Here is a 19,069-nt window from a genome sequence, read left to right as displayed (position 1 = left end):
CCACTTGACTCGAATGGGCCTTGTAGGGTGCGAAGTCAAGACAGCATCATCTATACCACAAAGGAAAACAAAAAGGTTGTTCAACGCCTTGTAACAAACTGCCTATTCTTTGGTGTATCTTTTACTGCTCATGACCCGTCGAGTTTCCCGGTCGCAGCCCTCCTGGATGTGCCTTATGTTCCTCCGCCCTGGACCCCCTCATCGGCTCTCTCACACAATTCGTGGTCCTCTTGAGTTTCGAAACGGAAAGGTCCGACTTTGCCCCGGCATAGACGATGCACTGACAGAGTCGTGACAAGCTACCTCGACGAGAACCAAGAGCTCGAGCCTCCCAGTACTGTACTCCATCATGTACAAATCTAGGAACGCGTCGCCCGCGAGAGCAAGGATCCCGTTTCACACACTGATCTAGTTTTCCGAGGTCCTTTGGGGGTACGAGGCAAGCTATGCAGATCAAAGATCCCTGTTGCTCACGAGACAAAGATTCTTCCTCCTGGTGTGCGTACCATGATATATCGTGCCCTCGCCATGCATTTGGACTGTTCCCAACCCTCGCAAGATGGATCTTGAACGATAGCTTTGCCGAGCCCATCTGGATGCGACTCTGCAAATAATCTGGCAAACTGAAGGCGATCGCGAGATAGGAATCGACCACGGAAACCCCGCTTGCAGAAATCTCGAACATTCACGCGGAAAGGAAACAGAAAAAAACAAGAAATGTGCCTATGGCGACAAAGAAGCAGACCACAGAGTGGAGTGAACGAGACCACTTCAAATCCCTTTTACTCCCGGAAGAGCTGCTTTTGATGGACCGGCTCAGAGACCCCGGGCGATCCCCAGAAGAAAGTTGACTTGGTTTTGCTGCCTCCGGGGCCCTTGCGAAGTTCTCGGTCGCGGGCGCGCATCTGTCTACTTCGCTGTCGTCCCCGTCGCTGCTGCTCTCGCCGTTCCTGTGCAGCTTGGTCGGAGCCGAGGAGTCGTCGAAGCCAGCCGAGCATGTCTGTACGAGTTTCAATGATAGAGTCGAGACTTGTGCACGCCAAGGCTGCGAAGATCGTCGAGATGAGCGTTTTTTTTCTCGGCGAGGAAACTAGAACAATGATTGCAAAGTCAAGCGGTTCAGTCTCTCTCTGGGTTGTATGATTCAGGTGTCTATCTCTGACCGACTGAGAATTGTGGAGACGGACGGCGGTGGAGTTGAAGACTTGTACGAGTGTCGAGAGCAGATTGGATGGAATTCAGTCGGGCACTCTTATTAAACAGAAGAAGAGTGAGTATCATCGCATCAGCGCGCGGATGGGCCCTTTAGTACTTATTTAAATAAAGAGGTGCCTCCACCTCGTCGATGCAGTAGTAGGGCAGCAGAGTGGCCGATTGGGATTATTACGTAGTACCAAGACCCTCATTCGAATTATTCTACTTTTTTATTGAGAAATGGTTGGCCCCAGTCCATCAGGGCACAGGCGGGGCGCGATTGAATAAAAAGAACACTCCGTTTTCCAATCGTTGCGTCCATGTCTCGGGCGGTCGGGCCTACCCAACGAGAGTCCTAACAGATGATATTCGAGGATTTCACACAGCGTCTACTCAAAGTGCGCCAGTTCTCAGTCGATATGCAACTAGTCTGATACTCTGTTCCCTGGAAGATCTAGCCAATATTGAACTATCACCCCTAGCCATATCTAGTCATCTACCTGATCCAATTCATCTATCACCAACTCTGCCGACTACCAAGTCTCATATCCGAGCTTACGTGAATTCTACTATCAACACAAAGAACAAATTCCTGCAGTCCTCAAAGCGCTGGTGGGTCTATAGTAGAGGACGAATGCTGCTGACAGAATATCCGATCCGTATGATCTCAGTGTACTCTTTGTAAATATCCTACACCGAGAAGCATCAAAAGCTGTTACTGATCAATCAATCTCACGAATCGCGTAGCACCGTTGTGTCTCCATCTTCTCATCCTCACATCCTTATATCACACCGGAGTCCAGCTCAGCTTGTATCAAAACAGCATGAAGCTTAGGGTACTGCCACTTGGGGGTAATCCAAAAGAAAAACGCCAGAACCCACACATATCCCACAACTACTTCAACCCAACCAGACCCCGCCAACCGGGCAACTTTCTCATCCGCACAATACCTCTTAACTCGTGACTTCAACCTCGGTACGACCATCAACTCCAGCGCGATAGCCGCGAAATTGGCCACGAAGAAGAGGAGGTCATCACCTGGATGACACGGCTCACCAGCTTGCCAATCCGCCACGACATGGCACAATCCCGAGAGCAAAAAGGTCCAGAATGCGACAAAGACCTTCTCGCTGCGGGATCCGGGAATCATACCGATGAGATGGCGGGTGATTTGCTTGCCAGAGGCAGCGCAACAGGGTACGGTGAGGCGGTGCCAGAACTTTGTCCAGAAGCGACGGATGCTGTATGCCTGGCGGGGACTGCCGAAGAGAGGGGGCCATTCCTCTGGGGGATCGAGACGGAGGATCACACTGAAGAGAACGGCCAGGAAGAAATTGCACAGGTCGAGCATCAGATAAGCGATCCAGATCCAGTATACGGAGAGGAAGAGCCGGATCTGGATCTCACGGAGAGTGATTGGCGGCGCTTGGTGAACGAGGGACAGACAGCGGCGGAGAAACGTTTGACGCGAGGGGGAGAAATCTTGCGCTGTAAAGCCAAAGTAGAACGGGACTAGAGGTCCCACGATGAATAGCTGGAGAGTCCAGCATAGTAAGATCTTGCCAAGTCGATAACAGGTGAATTTGATCCGACTGGGCGGACGGGGTGGGCTCTGTTGCTGCACGGGTATTCCCCGACTGACTTGACGCCGAGGATCATTCCAGATCTTGTATGTTGAGAGCCAGGAAGATGCAGTCGGTGGCACTTTGAGTTGGTCAAAATAGAGAACCGCCACTGCATGTTGAATCCAGATACAAGCAAAAAGTGCCCACAGCACATTCATCCCGGTAAGCCATGTGAGGTAGGGACTCGCACGGAGAGACAAGATGGCGGTCCCGATCAGAAACGGCGAGAGGTATAGTCGACTTTTGATAGGGAGGTGAATAGACACGAAGAAGACTGCACTAGAGACAGCAAACCATGCCGGCGGAATGAGAGACTGCAACAGCACCATGATGTGTCAGGATTGTAGATAAAGTGTCACACTCGAGCACTCTAAAAGATCACACTCCAAGCAGCGTGATCCGGACGAGCAGTTGTGACTTGGTCGTTGGTCAAAGGGTGTCAAAATCACACCCTCTGTATAATTTCTTCCTATTAGTCTCGTCAATCCATTAATCATGCCTGCCCATGCAAAGATTTTGTGGCTCTTCAACCGAGAACCGTCAAAGTGCGGCCTAACTCCGGTAGCTAGCGACAAAAAAAAAATTTTTCTGTGATAATACAATGTATACGATAGTAGATTCCCTGATTTCGATACGAGCCCTCCGAATCCAGGGCGAAAAGCCTTGGGAAGAATCTCTACAGTACCCAGGTAAACCCAATATTTCCCTTCCTCTTCCCATCATCATGCAGGATTCTCTCTTTGTCTCTCTCTCCCGTCCGCCGAGTCTTTCCGATGAATTCAAAGACAAACATCCTGAACTTGAGCCAGGTCTACCGTGAAGGGAGACGAGTCGTTCCATCTCACGAGGAGCCCCTTCTTGGCAAACATGATGCCTGTAGTATCGTGGTGGAGCTTCAGCAGAGAAGTGGATGTTGGGGGCGAAGGAATGGCCAGTCGGTCCGAACGGGGTCAGATTGTGGGGTATTCGACTTCTTTGCATGCTGGAAATTACTCATTTGCAACGGGTGGGGGTCATGTGCGGTGCAGTTCATGTCTTTTCTTTATTTCCTTTTTGTTTTTTTTCCAATTTTCTAGACTTATTATCAAACAGAGTTATGCACAACCAGATACAGAGCCGCCATCGATTCGTGCGCCACCTACGTCTTGTCGAGGTGGTTGGAGTATTACTTTATCCATATGAGAGATAGTTCATTCATTGAAAGTTTAAACGGAGACTCCTTGCGATAGCATAGTCAGAATCTGATCCAATTCCTGGCAGATGAGATAGAGAGGGAGACGTGTGTAAGCCGAGGCATGGCCTCGGTCAATCCATGACAGAGATCGATTCATCACTGTTGTCCCACATCAACAGAAGATAACGGTCATCCTCGAAGCTTTGAGTTCCCAGGGAAAATATCTCATCACAGCATTGGCGGGAAAATCTGGGCCACCAGATTCAGGAGATCGTCAAACAGCATAGAGGATTTCCACGGGGGGAGGGATAATCGGCCCGCAGGCGCGCCCCCCCCCCCCCCCCCCCCCCCCCCCCCCGGTGGAAGTTTCAACCTTTCACCCCCACAGATGCCCGAGAAGACTCACAGGAATGATCCATAGGGAGAACCAGCCATTAATGCAGCCGCTGACCTTTTGCAAGAGTTGGCAGGGCAAAGCAGGACCGATTGCTCGGCACGCTCCACACATGCTTTGGCAATCCTGGACCGCATGCATGGGCCTGTCTGCCCCGATTACTTTGGGTAAGTTATGCGAGTCTCAAGTTCAGGTCCGTCAGCACTAGTCGCTGGCGCTGACTGACCGATCTGGAAGTTCTTCATACCCACTGTGTCACGTAATGGGAGAGATTTTGAGCTAGTCTTGGATTGAAGAGCTCGTAGTTCCAAGGTCGCAAGGGCAGCCTGAGTGTGTGGCCGCTCGGCATCCGCGCGGTGCCCGTTTTCCCCATCGGGCGGCTTGGCGAGGAGCCACAATGCGGCCCCCAACCTTACTTGGGGGCGCCACGATTTCTTGAATCATGTTGGCCGGACAGTTCATGCTGTGCTTCGTCTTTACCCCACAGTGCACGAGCGCCCCGCCTGGGATTACTTCGTGCGCTTGTTTGTTTCCCGTAATTGTTGCGATTGGCGGCCGTCCTCGTTCGTCTTTTCCCCCAAGAAGTATGACATCGTCAGGGGCATGTACATGGCAGATCGATCATCCATCAGGAATGGAGACTTGATACACTGCCCTCAAAGACCAGTGGAGAACCCCTGTATAGAAGTGGAGAATTCGCTGGATCCACGCACATGGCCGGACGAATAAGCGTACGGGAAAGAGTGAATAGTGAAAAATGTGGACTATTGAGATAGTGGCCTTGCCCAGGAGTGAAAAGCTATCAGAGCAGTAGCTGAGATTCCTATGACCGTCGAGGAAGTGTCAAATGAGAGAAGTGGGTGTCGAGAATCTGGAACGACTCGGGTTCCTCTGAATATCCTCCGGACATAATCAAGTTTCAGGTCACGCAAAATGGAGAGACTCTTGGCAGACAAATGGGGAAATTGTACTGGAGTCTCACCTCCGAGAACAGCCCTTGCTATTTCTCAAACCCGAGTCTTTGCTCGAGGCCAATATACTACCACAGTAAATCCTTACAACATTAATGTTAGAATTCTTGAACCCCAGTCCAGTCATACTGCAAGAAATTAGCCAGGAGGAACAACTACCCCAGATCGAGATCCTCCTTCTTGCACTCCTTCGAGAAGACGATCGGATAAAAAGGCATTTCGAAAACACATGAACGAAGACACATACATTCGAGGCTAAGAAGATTCCAAATAGAGGAGGTTCTCATTAACCAGGTCTTACTGTGGACTCCATGTCAGACGGATGTTCGCCGACCTCAGACCCACAATCAAATTGGCGTGGATGCGCCGAGCCGCAATTAAGTTTGCGGTCGATATGAATATGCTCTCGTGACTAGATTTGATCTTTATGTATTCATTTTCCAACTGTTGGATGTTGGAGAACATACGTCAGGGGCGCATCTGCGCGTGTCTCCATGAAGTACTCAGTACCTGACCAGAGTATTGCGGGTCACCGATACAGTGCGATTCGCAAGACGGTAGAGCCTCAGGCTTTCTAGAACCGAGAATATGCCTGCGGGCACTTGTTTTCACTTGCACTGGCACTCTTCCCGAATTACTTCACTACTACTGTATAATACTGGCATTTAAGAAAACATAAGAGGGATTTATTCATGTTCACGTTGGGATAGAGAGAGACCTCGACCTAGTGAAACGTTGCGCCTAGCATTTGTACTGTAATGCAACATTTGGAGAAGATTGCCTTGATTTGGCAATTGGCGGATCTTTGAACTTGATTCTCATTGAATCACACAGAAGCCTGTATGTAGTTTCGTTCAAGGCCCCAGTGTGAAATTGCCCAGCCAGACAAGGGCTCTGAATCGGGATTTTCTTTTTCTTTCTGTTTTCTTTTCGGGGCAAGTAAATGAACATGATTGTGTTTTGAATTGCATGGAAAATTGTCTTTTTCACCAGTGATTTTCCACACTTTGGACTCGAATGCTTCATGCTATCAAACCATAGACAATCAGCCCAGCGGCCACTATTGACAGGAATGACGGACCCGCAATGTCCTTAAGCCCCAGACTCATCGTTCCAACATAAGGGACGTGCCCATAAACGAGCCCTATGACATTTTCACGGTAGACAAAGGACTGTCCTCGGGGGTAAAGAGAAGTGTCATCAACAGCGTTGTTGTCCCCTTGAGTGAGAATGAGTTGCCTGGTACTAACGTGGCTGGAAGTAAGCATGGCCCTACAGGTATGTCCACGAAGACGAGGGGGTCAAGTGGAGAGCATACCGAGTCAACGGCCCCTCATTAATTTCTTCATCAAAGACCTTGATCGCTCGATGAACCATTGGCCGTGGGTAACCATCAAACCAGACTACGGGGATGTCACCAGCTCGAAGCGTATGTCGTCGGTTCCACAGCAAGATGAGATCCCCTCGATAGAAGGTGGGCTCCATTGATTCCGAGGAGACTACCATGACGGGGTAGGCGGTGCCTGTGATCAAACATGCGGTCATCCATGCGAAGAGACCGGCACATAGAATCGTGAGGCAAGACAATGCTTTGCTGTGGGCGGGTTTGAGCATTGTTCTTGGTCGGGATATTCTGACGAACCGGGTCAACGGAAATGCTGCAAGACGGTGAAAGTTAAGAGAGACGGAGGGTGAGAGAGAGAGAGACAGCTTGATGGGTAAATAGATGAGTAGGTAGGGGCGAGAGAGGAAGGTAGATCCTACAAAAAAAAGATACATACAAAAGCGTTGCCACTGAGAATACCCATTGAGAAAAGTACACTTGACTCAATCGGTCTGAATCATCACTTTCATTTCGCCGAATCGGGAAGTTCCAGAACTATAGAAAGAAATCACTTTTTATCACACGACAATATAGCCCCAGAGTCGTGAACTGGTTCATCGGTACTACACATGAGTGGATGGATAGTATGCATGGTGCCCCAGCTTCCTCCACGCGATATGGATTCGATAAATTGCATCCAGACCTGATTCAGGTACTTTCTGTTCTTTGATTGTCGGTTTTAATGCTTGATATGGTATGGCTTGGTCCACTTCCACTCCATGGCCCTCCCGGCACATTCCTCAGACAAGTGTACGCTTAATCAAATCATCAGTGGTATTGAAAGTAGTGCTAGTTATGCGGTAGCCCCCAAACTCCACGTCCTGTACGAAGTATACTTGGTTGGGGATAGGGCATCATGTTCCACCAAGAAGTGATCATGCTTCACACTGACAACGCGCATTGACCTTGATTCCTCGACAGAAAATGACGCATCTTGAAAGCTCATTCTAAGTGATCAATGGAGTAAATGGAGCAGACTACACAGATATAAAAAGGTCCTCAACACCCGCCATTCCAGGATTCATCTCAACACCTCATCAGCTCTTCTCTTCCAGAAAGCAATTCAATCTTCAAACCATCCATCTTCCTATTCTCTCCATCAAAACCTCTTTTCGAGTCCAAACTATTCATCACAATGCACACCAAGTCTATCATCGCCGGTCTCTCCCTCGGAGCTCTCTCCCTTCTGCCTTCTTGCCCTGCGCCCCCTGTCGCCGGTCTGGTCATCACCGGTCTCGCAGCCCCCCTGGCTGGCAACTTGCTCTACATCGGTCTGAATGGCAACGTGAAGCGTTCGGCCTCTGCCGATGTTGAGAGCGAGTCTCTTGCCAAGCGCCAGTCTTGGCCCGGTGTCCCCGACTACAACATCCAGATGTGCCACGATGCCAACGTCGGCCGTACTGTGACCGTCACACAAACCTCTACCACCTGTAAGAGCCTCTCCACTGACAAAAAACTCGGGCTTAAGATCGAGATCACTAATCGAAATTATTTCTAGCCATGCGCATCGAGAACGTCGCCCCCGAGTGCATGAACCTTGCGGCTCTCTTCACTGAGCAGGGAACCCCCGTCCCCTGTGGCTCTGCTTGCCTCGACTACGTCAACCTCAGTGCAGCCGACAACCAGAAGCTGAAGGACATCATCAACAACCTTCTGTAAATGGGTTGACTTGTTTTGAAGGAGCACTGGGTCATGAAGGGGATTTTCTAGAGAATCTGTGGGTACTATCTGTGATACTAGATCCCCGAGCTTGTGCATGAGCTGTGTTCAAGAAATCTACTCTTCAAGACTAGAATCTTGACTCCGGCACCCAATGAACCTTTAAAATACCAAATGTTAAACAAACCGAGATCTTTTGTAAGCGTGGAGATTCTTTTTATTCTGAGCTTGTGATCCAAGACTGCAGAAAATCGGAAGCATCGAGATTATCTTGTTCCGGTCTACGAAAACCACTTAATTACTCAGAGATTTTTCTCCGAAAATAAATCTCGGGGAAAGCACTCTCTAAATGGGCGGTTGATTCGAAGCAAGACTTGAGTGCTATGTAGATTCCAGGTTGACTGTTGATGCCCCACTTCTTCTACCACTTCGCCCCGACCATATTCTCTCGGGGGGCCAAAGTCTCGGCGTCCTTGATCCACAGCACTCCTGCCATGGAAGACGTTAAACCTGAAGTGTCTCCGTGCCAAGAAGTCCCATGATGACTTACGCAGTGTGAGTCAACTCCAAAAACTCAAAGTTTATCGATCCGGCTGTGGGGGGTTTGACAGGACTTTCCAGGGAAAGAGTACAGGGCCATGTCATATTCATGCGGCCGATCAATGCCCAGATGGGAATACGGTGCGTCCGCCAGTCTGGGGGCCTGAGAAACTTTGACTTGGGAGGTTTATGGTGTGCCCGCGCAGGGATCTCAGGTTCATGGAGTCGCTTCACACTACCTGAGTATTGAATGCACTCGCAGAATGTGATACTGACTCGAGGTGTCCAGATTACAGGGAATCTACTTCTTCGAAGCTGTATTGAAAGTCGACGAGATGAAGAGTTGTGGACCATGTTCCAGGCACTACTAGTACTTTGGCACCAGTAGTATTCACTTATTAATTCTTGGTTTTACCCAATTTTCTAAACTTCTCAGACTGCTTGAAATTTCCTCTTGCAGTACTTCATTCGGAAGTTCCTCGGGCCCATAGTTCAACCCCCACCCGCGGAGGCTGTTCCAATTCCCCGATTTCAGTCAGGCGCCGACTCTGCCTAAAAGAATTTCTTGTTGGTTAGTGAGGTGGACGTGTCTGGTGGCTGGCGCCACACCTTCATCAGACAACCTGCTCAGCCCTGTGTGACTCTGTCCCTCCTGAGTCCTGATAGCCCCGGTCTTCGTCCTCGGTCCGACGACGCCATGAGCGCACGGAGGGGGACGCTAGGTATTTAATTTCTCTAATAATTCGGCACGGGCTTTCTCCAGCTCAAACCAAAAAAAAGACACGCATAGAAGAGATCACAGTCAGATTATCCCCTCCATAAGCATCCCCACAAAGGCAGCTCCTCTCCTCATATTCTTGTTGCCGACTCCAATCCCGCATTTTTGTTCTCAGACTGGGTCAGCAATTATGGCATCGACTCCAGTCACTCTCAAAAAACCCATCGCAATCCGATCAGAGCATGTTGCTCCACGTCTCACGACCGTGAGGCTCAAGCAACACAGTAAGAGTTGGTCGGGCGGTGATTTCACCATCTCCACCCGTCCATCTGACGACAGCTCTGCGACCAAATTATTCTCCGTGGATGGCGATTTCGCATCCCTGAGCCAGAAACGACATTTCCGCGATGCCTCGGGTCTGCCGCTCTTTGAACTCCGTCGGAAAAAATCCGGTGTGACCTGGTTTGTCCATCTTCCTGGTGCGCACAGCGATGCGGAACCCATCGCCGCTATTGCGCCCAAATTCAGCGCCTTCAAGGACAAGTTTGATGTTCATTTCCAAAATGTCGCGGCGGGCGGGGAAGATGCCACGCTGGAAGTCCGTGGACAGGATATTTGGAAAGTCAAGACACACGTCTATCATCACGGGGAGCTGGTGATGATCGCCAAACTGGTCGATGTGCTCTCGGTGTATGTACCGGGTAAACGCCCCGAGTGGGAGTTGACGGTGTCAGAAGGCATGGACTTGTCGCTGGTATGATATGCTTCTGTCTCACCTTCCTGAGCTGTTTGGGAGAGTCATGCTAACGGTGCCCCTCCCGGCAGGCTTCTATTATCGGTGTGCTACTGGCAACATTGCTCAAGTACAGCAGTATGCCGTCAACTTATTCTTCTAAGAAACAGAAAGACGACGCACACTCGGACATCCAGGAAAAAGACAAAAAGAGCCTTGATTGAGAGCCAGCTTCTCTGATGGCCCATTTCCCCGGGAGACACGAGAGATTGTGGAGTAGCGAAAAAGCTCGGCTGGAGAGAAATATCCATGCATTAGTTTGTTTCGACGCGAGCTCTCATTGTACTGTAGTAATTCATGTTAATGGACTTTTGATCAATGGCCGATGCTCCCGCTCATCTGGTGGCGCGTCTCACTGGGAGTATACATCACTCAATAAACACATAGTATTATTCAATGGGTCCTTCCGCGATCAAAAAAACTTAGGTCTTGGCTATCAGTAATGTTTCAGGTTGATATGACCTGCTTTGGGGCTGAGCGATTCAAAAGGTTGACTTGAAGGACCTCATCTCAACGATGTCAGTCTTCGATACTGCTCTCTCCTTCCTGTAAATTATACCTAGAACATAGCAACCTGTGGAAACGACACCGAAAATGGCAGGCTCTGGCGCCAGAAATAACGTACTCTGGACTTGATCAATTACAATGATCGTGTTAAAAAGCATTGCCGAACATCAATTTTGCGGTGCTGGAATCCGGAAGCATGGTTTGTATACCCCATCCCCGGATATAAAAGGCTAGCGTCATCGTTATGCCAGTGATGCAATATACGAAAAAAATGATCTTGAAAAAACCAGGAAGGTCTGCTTCCGTTTTGATTGCTTTTCATACTGTTATATTAAAAAGAATATTCATTTGCCCAGAGCAATCCGATTCTGTGATTCCTTGACAGAGACCCTCGCAGATAAGACGAGTCTTGTGCTGGACCATCCGGGTGAAATACTCTAGGAAGTATCTCCCTTCAATTATGCGCAAGGCTCGATTTGATCAAGTAAGGTATTGAGCATACTGGTCTTCTAAGCACATTTGATCAGTGATAGGTGAGACTGCCCAAATAGCAGGTTGAGGAGGTTTCGTGCGAGAGACGTTGTCCGTGTTCCACGGTACAGATGTACCTTTGTAATTAAAAAGCATCTCATCAGGCTCGAGATAATAGTGGTGATGAAGTATGGTGAGACTAAACGTGCGATCCACTCTATGCTTAATGAATAATTTTCTCGAAGACATTCTTCACCAGATTATCGCTGTTCGGCTTCATAGAGTTGTTGCGTGCAATCTCGAGGGAGGAACCTGAGGGGCTTGAAAATGGTCGATGGAGTATTCACCAATGAATATATTGGGTAAAGGAATTTAACTGAACTAGTTGAGAGTGGGAAGTTGAGATAGACTGATGTGAAGAGCCACCATTGGATTCGTTCTAGGGACCCGCTATTGATTGAATGCGCAGATTCGTAAAATGACGACGATAATCCAGGTTTTGTGACCCGTGAATTTGGCAACATTTCCGTTAAAACTTTGCTGCATATTCTGTATACATAGCTTTCAATGTCTGCGGATCTCATTATCTGCAAATAGGATCAAGGCCCTTCGAATTTCTGACACTTGCAGTACAGAAGCGGGGCTGTATAGAGTCCTGGACCGCTCAAATGTTATATGTTCCCCCATTTTTTTAGAAGACTGTCGAAAGAAATATTTGTTACGAGATTCAGTATAGAGTCTCTAGAAGTCTTAGTAGGTGGTGAGGTGCCCTTCATGTGTGATTTGCTTCAAGTCCACCCGCTATAATGTGCCCGGAGGAGTTTCCTGCCTGATCTAAAATTTCCCTCAACTCCCCCTTTTCGAGCCATTCATATCGTTTCTCAATAAAGAAATCGTTCGCCTCCAATCCTGCTTCCTTGCATGTCAACCTTGACGACTTATAGATCCAAGCAAGATGAATACTGTCACTTGTTCAAACAGCTAATAGCTGCTATCTAGAGCAACTTGTAAGCGGCCTATGTCTTTGTCTGAGGGTAATGACGATTTCAAAAATGACTGCATGTGACTCGGCTTTGCAGGGTATACAAACGCTCCCCATGACCTGATTATTAATTCCTTCTGCCTGATCAGTCCTAGCGAGCACTTTGAAACAAGCTCTGTTCATATGAATACAACCCTCGCTGTGATGCGATTTAATGGAATTTTGTTCCAGCAACGTAGAAGTGGACGCAGAAAGAGGTTTGGAAACAAATTAACAGTCACATGTAGGGAGAGCTGGCTTTTTGATCGTGTATTCTAGTCATTTCTCTGAACGGGAAATTTGTGCTGTAGGTCTACGCCAAGTGGCTTCATTGTAATCAGGTAGGTTTCAGAGCCACCGACCCCTCTGAGATTGATTGCTTACCTGTGTTGGACTTTCAGATTCCCCGTGAAATAAGAAAGCCCGAAATGGCTCCCCAGATCTTCTCTCGCTTGTCATGCCGATGACACGCCGAACCTAAGCCCAAGGAAGTCTTCATCCTTTACAGACAGGAAAGAACAGAAATATTGGGTGTAAATCAGTAGACACGTGCTGCAATTGAGTGATGTACTCCATGTCTTCTAATCACTAAACATGGATTGCTTTTCATAAACGTAGCGGACCAACACCAACTTGAAAACACGCAGCATGACTTGGCCACGCTCAGGGGTGCAAACTCATCGCCTCAACGGAAATAGACCTAAGCCTCCTTGCCAAGCTCAAGAATTGCCAAAGCAAATGGTCTCGAATCTTATGCAGTGCTTGGGAAGAATCGCAATTTGGCCAGTTTTCGATTCGGCACTTAGGTAGCTAATATCCACCTTCACCCAGAGCCGGATAAAGTATTTGAAGAATCCCGTATGAGGAAGCTGGCAAAGCAACGAGATCTGACAAAGCCTATTTGTCCTGCCGAGAGACCCAGGGGGCTAGATTCACCCGTGTCTCGGAAGTTATTCTGAGATCAGTTGGAAAGATTCACAGACCTAGGACTAGCCTGGTGCAGTGCATGCTTGAAACTTTGGGTGCTCCGTAGGATCCATCCATCGGGCTCAGCTCGATCTAGAATTTGAGGGCAAAACGCAGTACATAGAGTTGATTCATCGTCTGAGTATAGATCCCGGGCGAGACCCACTGGTCCCATATGCAGCGGACGAATTTTAAAATCGTCCCCCATCCGTCGAGGAAGGCAGCTGGTTTTCATGTACAATCTAGATTCCGAATCAGGGCGTGGATATACGAGCAGTCACTTGATAGAGCTTATCAAACTATAGGGAGCATCTTCAGCCTCGTTTCCACGGAGTGAAATTATCGTTCCCAATAAAGCAATTGTTCACGTTGGTCACAAGATAGAGTTTCGCGGCACGGGGCTTAGGTTTAAAACAATAGATCCAGCGCATGCATGGGCGTCCGCACCTTGATCGTCGATGTACTTTTGCTTTATTTTTTTTGAAAAGAAAAAGAAAAGAAAAAGCCAGATAGTCACAACAACGCAGAACAGGTGAAGTTTTAAAAGAGCAAAAGCCTCGTACACAGCCTCCACCTAGTACGCGGTCGTGGCTGGATTCGACCGGGACCGCCAAATGATGATGGCTAACGCGGTATGTCTCAGCCCTAGCCGTATTGTCATTAGCGACCTCAAAAAGAGGTCGACTCGGACAAAGTCCGGTAGAGAGATGTATATTCCGCTCGCAAGACAACTTGCTGGTTTAGATAGTGGCTACTTAATCCACGGTAAGCTGGTGGCCCCGTGAATAAAAATTTGAGTTTACGGCCCGATGCCACGAGCGAGTCCAGGCACGCGCGGAATTGGGTTCATCCGGTCCACAGTATACCGCTCGTCGGGGGCACCTGCCGGCCCACAGGGGCCCAAATCCTCAGGAAGACGGAGAGAACTCAAGCGAGATGGAATAAAAAAGGAAGACAAGAAAAATTTGAGTTGTCGTGTATGACAGAGTGGAGTTGTTGCTGTCGAATAGCCAAAGTTCTGGGGAGAGAATTCTCATCTGCCAATGGAAGTTTTGGACTTTGGTAGACGAGAGTCCTCCACTGGGAATCTTGTCTGGCAACAGGTAGGCAATCAAAAATCAATGACGGTGGGTACGATGACACCGTGCGCAGTTGGGAACCTCACCGATGTTTTCAGGTTCACGGGAATGGACCATTTCGATCATGTATTCAGTGGCGAACACAGTCAGGTGAATCAATGTTTTCAGTATCGAACCGGGGGAAAATAAGTGGTGTTGATTGCCCAGAGATAGAATGCCCTCATTGTATACCTGGTAGCCATGGGTCACCCTCGGTGCTGACGCAAGATTTGATAGGTGACAAAATGCCAGATTCTCAGGGGTGTTTTTAAGATGTTTCGATGCGTGAGATAAAGGGCGTCCGGCATGAGTATTGATGCATTCACCGGCACTTGATTGGAATGGCTGCGGCCCTATTTCTTGATCTGCATGCTTGACTCACCAGCTAACGGCTCTAAGTAGATGTTAGACTCGTTGCATTGGGGCTTGACGAAACAGTCCACCTCCAGGTGGTACCGGTGTACGGCGAACGGTAGGATATCAGTCATGGAAGTTGGAATTGTGCCATGTATTTGCCGGGCCATCAGTGATGAAACGGCCTCTAACTGGTGAAAGTCCCTACATGACATGGAGATCCCGAGTTAGTGGGCCCTCTCACTCTCAGTGGCTGGTCTGCTCTCGAAAAGATCGTCGCGATGACCTGCGCCCAGAGCGCTTAATGTGAAGACTCGACAGAACGGACGCCAGGGATCATGCCAGAGAAGAAATCCCGGCCTCAAAGCCCACACATGGATCAACACTAAATGAGAGAATTGTTCCAGCCTCAAAGACCTATTCTGGTTGATAACTTGTCTACCACGGCTACACCTCCAATGCTGCTAGTCCCATCTGCGCCACAGGGGTGCCGCAAAAGGAGAATAGAGTTTTGCCTATGGAGCGGCAGGTGGATAGATCTGTAGTGTATCGGCTCTCGATGCGAACTCGGCGCGTGTTGGCAAGACTTCCAGCTCTACACGCTGTAGGGGTGTAGTGATGGCATGTCAACGACTCCTTCCACCAGCTAACTACATGTCTTATTGCTCCTGTCCTCTCGAGTTTGTATAAGTTGTGGGGCGTGCAGGTCAACCGCTAGATCCAGCCACCGGCGTCATCGAGCGCTCTTAAATTTCTTCTTGAGGACACCGGCGGTTCCAGTTCACAACTTGGCCAGTTGGCACTTTGGTCCGCGAACTCCAGCGCAGAAAGTGCGTGTGTGTGTGTGTGGTTGTACCTGAAAAATAATCCGTTGTGACATGTGTATTATAACGAAAGGCTCAATGTCATTGTGGGTATTGTGTGGGAAAAAGATTGCACGATGGGGCCCTCTAATTATAAAAGTATGGCGCTAATGTTGGAAATGTGATCAGTGAGCTAATCAGCACCTTCGAGTGAGCCAAGAATCCTGGATCGAGTGGATCAGCGAATCCCGCAATGCGCCGCAGGCTAGCGCATGATTGGTGTACTTTCAATACCCGACTTCGAGGCTTGACTTGATTGACATTGCAGACGGACTAGATGACACCGGCTGGGGCGGGTTTGTTGATCTCGCTCTCCAGAATCCCTATCTAGGAGGCCAACTTGATCATTCTCCTCGAGAGCGCGCTGTTCATAGCATGAAACTGGTGTGCGTGTCCGTACCTGAAAATGGGAGTTGGGAGATAGAGATACCGGAGTAGACATTAGCCGTTTTGATGCGGGTCTGGTTCGACCCAATCACTCTCCTGGAAGCAGGGGGGTCCTGCTGAGTCAGCCAGAGGACGCGCAATCCCTTTCCAGCCTGGCGGTTGGCCACTGGACAGACTGGCATGGCCTATTCGGGAGGCTCCTTTTCATGGGGGCCTGAGAGGGGGCCTCTCTGTGCGGCACTCCTCGACTCCTGGCTCGAACTTCCCAGGCTGCTCTGTCTAATACACACTCCCCCCCTCCTTCTCACCCAGATTCCATCACCTCGTCCACCGCCATCCAACCTTTCTTCTCCATATCACCGCCCACTACCATCCACCTCTCCGTCTGCATCCCATCAGACCTAGACCTTTCAGTCACCTCCGTTCGTTTGACTTCTCCACTCGCTTGACCCGTGTTTGAGAATCGCATCCACCCTCCTCTCGCTCTCCGACAACTGTAATCTTTTTATAAGAGCAGATCCCTCTCAATCCGTCCACACTGAAAGGGGTCCGGCACCATCTATCACAAACATCATGGCAACTCTCGCGGAACATCCCATGCTCAACACGGCATCGCCCATGCCCATGAACACTTCCTTCGATCAAGACCTCGACTCATTTATCAACTTAGACCAACTCGGCTATACTTCAGCAGACGCTGCTCGGCCCAAGCTGGCGCTCGCCGGTCAACCTACAGTCACTGGAATCGAATACAACGCCAGTGATGCCCGCAGCACAAGTTTTGCCTCCAGTGCTCATTCACCCCTTGTGTTTCCCGCCCCCAGTCACCACTATGAAGAGCACCACCAGCAGACAGGTCTTCCACCAGGGGCCCTATCATTGACCTACAACCACATCCCCCAAATGAACTTCAACAGCGGCGCCCAAGGATTCCCCATGATGAAGCGAGAGAATTCCATGTTCAACTTCAATACGGCTCCATCTCGCAACCCCTCCGAGATGGAACTTGAGCCGGATGGTATGAATCATGTCCCTTTCTTGTTCCAGGCTGGCGCTGGAAAGAATCAATATGTCGACCCGAACGCGCTCGGAGGCCATGAGCTGGCTCAGGCTGGTCCGTCCACTCAGGTCGGTCGAATGTACCCGGGTATGCATCAGCAGCAGGCTGCGATGGCAAAGGCAATGCAACAGAAACAGAGCGATTTGATGCGTCAACAACAAATGCAACAGCCGGCTTCAAGGGAGACTTCTATCTCGGCGCCAACCCAAGACTCGCGTCAACCGGATCCGATCGTCGAAGAGCGAATTTCGCGATTGCTTCAACAGATGCGTGAGAACGCCGGCGCAGCGGGTGACGCCTCCCCCTCTCCCTCCTCCATCCTGCCTCACATGGCCAAGGCCAAAAAGGACGAGGCGGACATGGACGAGGATGAGCGCCTTCTGGCCAGCGAAGAAGGAAAGAAATTGAGTAGCAAGGAACGTCGTCAGTTGCGGAATAAGGTGTCTGCACGTGCGTTCCGCTCGCGTCGCAAGGGTACGTTTCTTGACTGTCGACTCGCCCACCAGGAATGATGGGAGACAGCTAACTCTTGTTTTCTATACAGAATATATTGGTCAACTGGAGAATGAGATTACTGCCCGAACCAATGAGGCCCATGAGCTGCGGCTCCAAAACAAGGCACTCTTCGAAGAGAACGCTCGCCTCAACGACCTCGCTCGCATGCTTCTAGGCTCCCCCCACTTTGCTAGCTTCCTTAATGACATGCCTGACACGCTGGGAGCTTCTGCCCAGCAGCCACAACCCCAGCAATCGCAACTGCAACCCCATCAGCAGCAATCTCAGCCGTCTCAACCTCAAATTGTCACTCAGCCGCCGATGTCTGCAACTATCCCCATCGAGGCCAGCACTGCGAGCTCCCAGCAATTTCCCTTGCAGCCCACCCCTCAGGTCAGCATGCCTATGGTCCCCAATCCAGGTATGGATCCGTCGGTGATAACCAGCAACGGTTGGAACTCGGGCATCGACATGAACTTTGGCAATGCTCACGTGTTTGCCGTTCTTGATGTCCCCTCGGGACCCGAGCTCGAAATCGAGGCTCTCTGCGGCAAACCTTCCGCCCCCTGTTCCAGTGACAAGAACGAGATTACGATTCCCGACCTTCCCGACATTCCGGATCTCGATTCCATCGTTGAAAAAGCCGAATCCAGCCTCTATGATGACTCTGGGTCAAGTCTCTTCGCCGACACTCCTGCCTCTTCAAATGCTGGAGACTCCGCTCTTGTCTTCGATGGAATTGCTGTTGAGAAGTCTCGCATCAATGTGGAGTTGGTGACTGAGACACCCGACCAGATCACCGCTGCCGACCGCAATCGTTTGAGAACACTCTGCCAGAGCATGCATGCCGCCTTTGAGAGAGTGTCAACAATGACATCTCACCTGCAGTGATTCCCCCTTTAGCGTCTTTTTTTATCTTTCATTGTACAGAGCCTTTCCATCGGCAATCATCCCCCCCTTTTCTATTAGTCTCTTTGGTCTACCACCATCACTTGGTTTCGACTTCCCATCATTCCTCCGCCCTTCTCTTTTCGTATTGCCGGATAGAATATTCAGAGGATATCTATAGGGGCCTACTGACGCCCCTATTTCCAATCGTTCCTGTTTTCTTTTTCTATTTTTACTTTTTTTTCTCTTTCTGGTTCTTTGGTGTGTAATCGTGAGTAGCTGTGCTCGTTACACTTGTGACTTCCAATATTTTTGACGAATTTCAATCTATATGACCAGACTGCACAGGAGTAATGGAAAATACCTACATATCAGGCCCAAGAAAAATTCCTTGACACCAAAACAACGTTGCTAGAAATCCGATAACTCATATTGTGAACCTTTTCCCCCCTAGTCTGTCTGGCCCGAATCAACCATTCGTATCGT

General features: G+C 49.5%; 6 protein-coding genes across 6 annotated transcripts; 3 read left to right on the top strand and 3 right to left on the bottom strand.

The window, feature by feature from the left end:
* Positions 1–782: 782 nt before the first annotated feature.
* On the bottom strand, positions 783–998 carry POX_c03589 (uncharacterized protein; the record flags this gene model as incomplete). The annotated part of the gene is made up of 1 exon (XM_050112481.1): positions 783–998. One exon carries the CDS (start codon positions 996–998, stop codon positions 783–785), a length of 216 nt encoding a protein of 71 aa, XP_049970037.1.
* Positions 999–1,976: 978 nt separating this feature from the next.
* Positions 1,977–3,149, bottom strand: POX_c03588 (uncharacterized protein; the record flags this gene model as incomplete). Its single annotated transcript, XM_050112480.1, has 1 exon — positions 1,977–3,149. The coding sequence occupies one exon, from the start codon at positions 3,147–3,149 to the stop codon at positions 1,977–1,979; it is 1,173 nt and encodes a 390-aa protein (XP_049970036.1).
* Positions 3,150–6,381: 3,232 nt separating this feature from the next.
* POX_c03586 (uncharacterized protein) lies at positions 6,382–6,973 on the bottom strand (the record flags this gene model as incomplete). The annotated part of the gene is made up of 2 exons (XM_050112479.1): positions 6,382–6,604; positions 6,678–6,973. The coding sequence occupies 2 exons, from the start codon at positions 6,971–6,973 to the stop codon at positions 6,382–6,384; spliced, it is 519 nt and encodes a 172-aa protein (XP_049970035.1).
* A 905-nt stretch (positions 6,974–7,878) lies between these two features.
* On the top strand, positions 7,879–8,402 carry POX_c03585 (uncharacterized protein; the record flags this gene model as incomplete). The annotated part of the gene is made up of 2 exons (XM_050112478.1): positions 7,879–8,173; positions 8,242–8,402. The coding sequence occupies 2 exons, from the start codon at positions 7,879–7,881 to the stop codon at positions 8,400–8,402; spliced, it is 456 nt and encodes a 151-aa protein (XP_049970034.1).
* A 1,448-nt stretch (positions 8,403–9,850) lies between these two features.
* On the top strand, positions 9,851–10,617 carry POX_c03584 (uncharacterized protein; the record flags this gene model as incomplete). The annotated part of the gene is made up of 2 exons (XM_050112477.1): positions 9,851–10,414; positions 10,486–10,617. The coding sequence occupies 2 exons, from the start codon at positions 9,851–9,853 to the stop codon at positions 10,615–10,617; spliced, it is 696 nt and encodes a 231-aa protein (XP_049970033.1).
* A 6,096-nt stretch (positions 10,618–16,713) lies between these two features.
* On the top strand, positions 16,714–18,586 carry POX_c03583 (uncharacterized protein; the record flags this gene model as incomplete). Its single annotated transcript, XM_050112476.1, has 2 exons — positions 16,714–17,674; positions 17,745–18,586. 2 exons carry the CDS (start codon positions 16,714–16,716, stop codon positions 18,584–18,586), a joined length of 1,803 nt encoding a protein of 600 aa, XP_049970032.1.
* Between the last annotated feature and the right edge of the window lie 483 nt (positions 18,587–19,069).

Source organism: Penicillium oxalicum, chromosome III (genome assembly GCF_001723175.1).
Source record: "Penicillium oxalicum strain HP7-1 chromosome III, whole genome shotgun sequence".
Classification (NCBI taxonomy): domain Eukaryota; kingdom Fungi; phylum Ascomycota; class Eurotiomycetes; order Eurotiales; family Aspergillaceae; genus Penicillium; species Penicillium oxalicum.
Note: the sequence above shows the minus strand (reverse complement) of the source record. Positions and strands in the feature narration are given on the sequence as shown.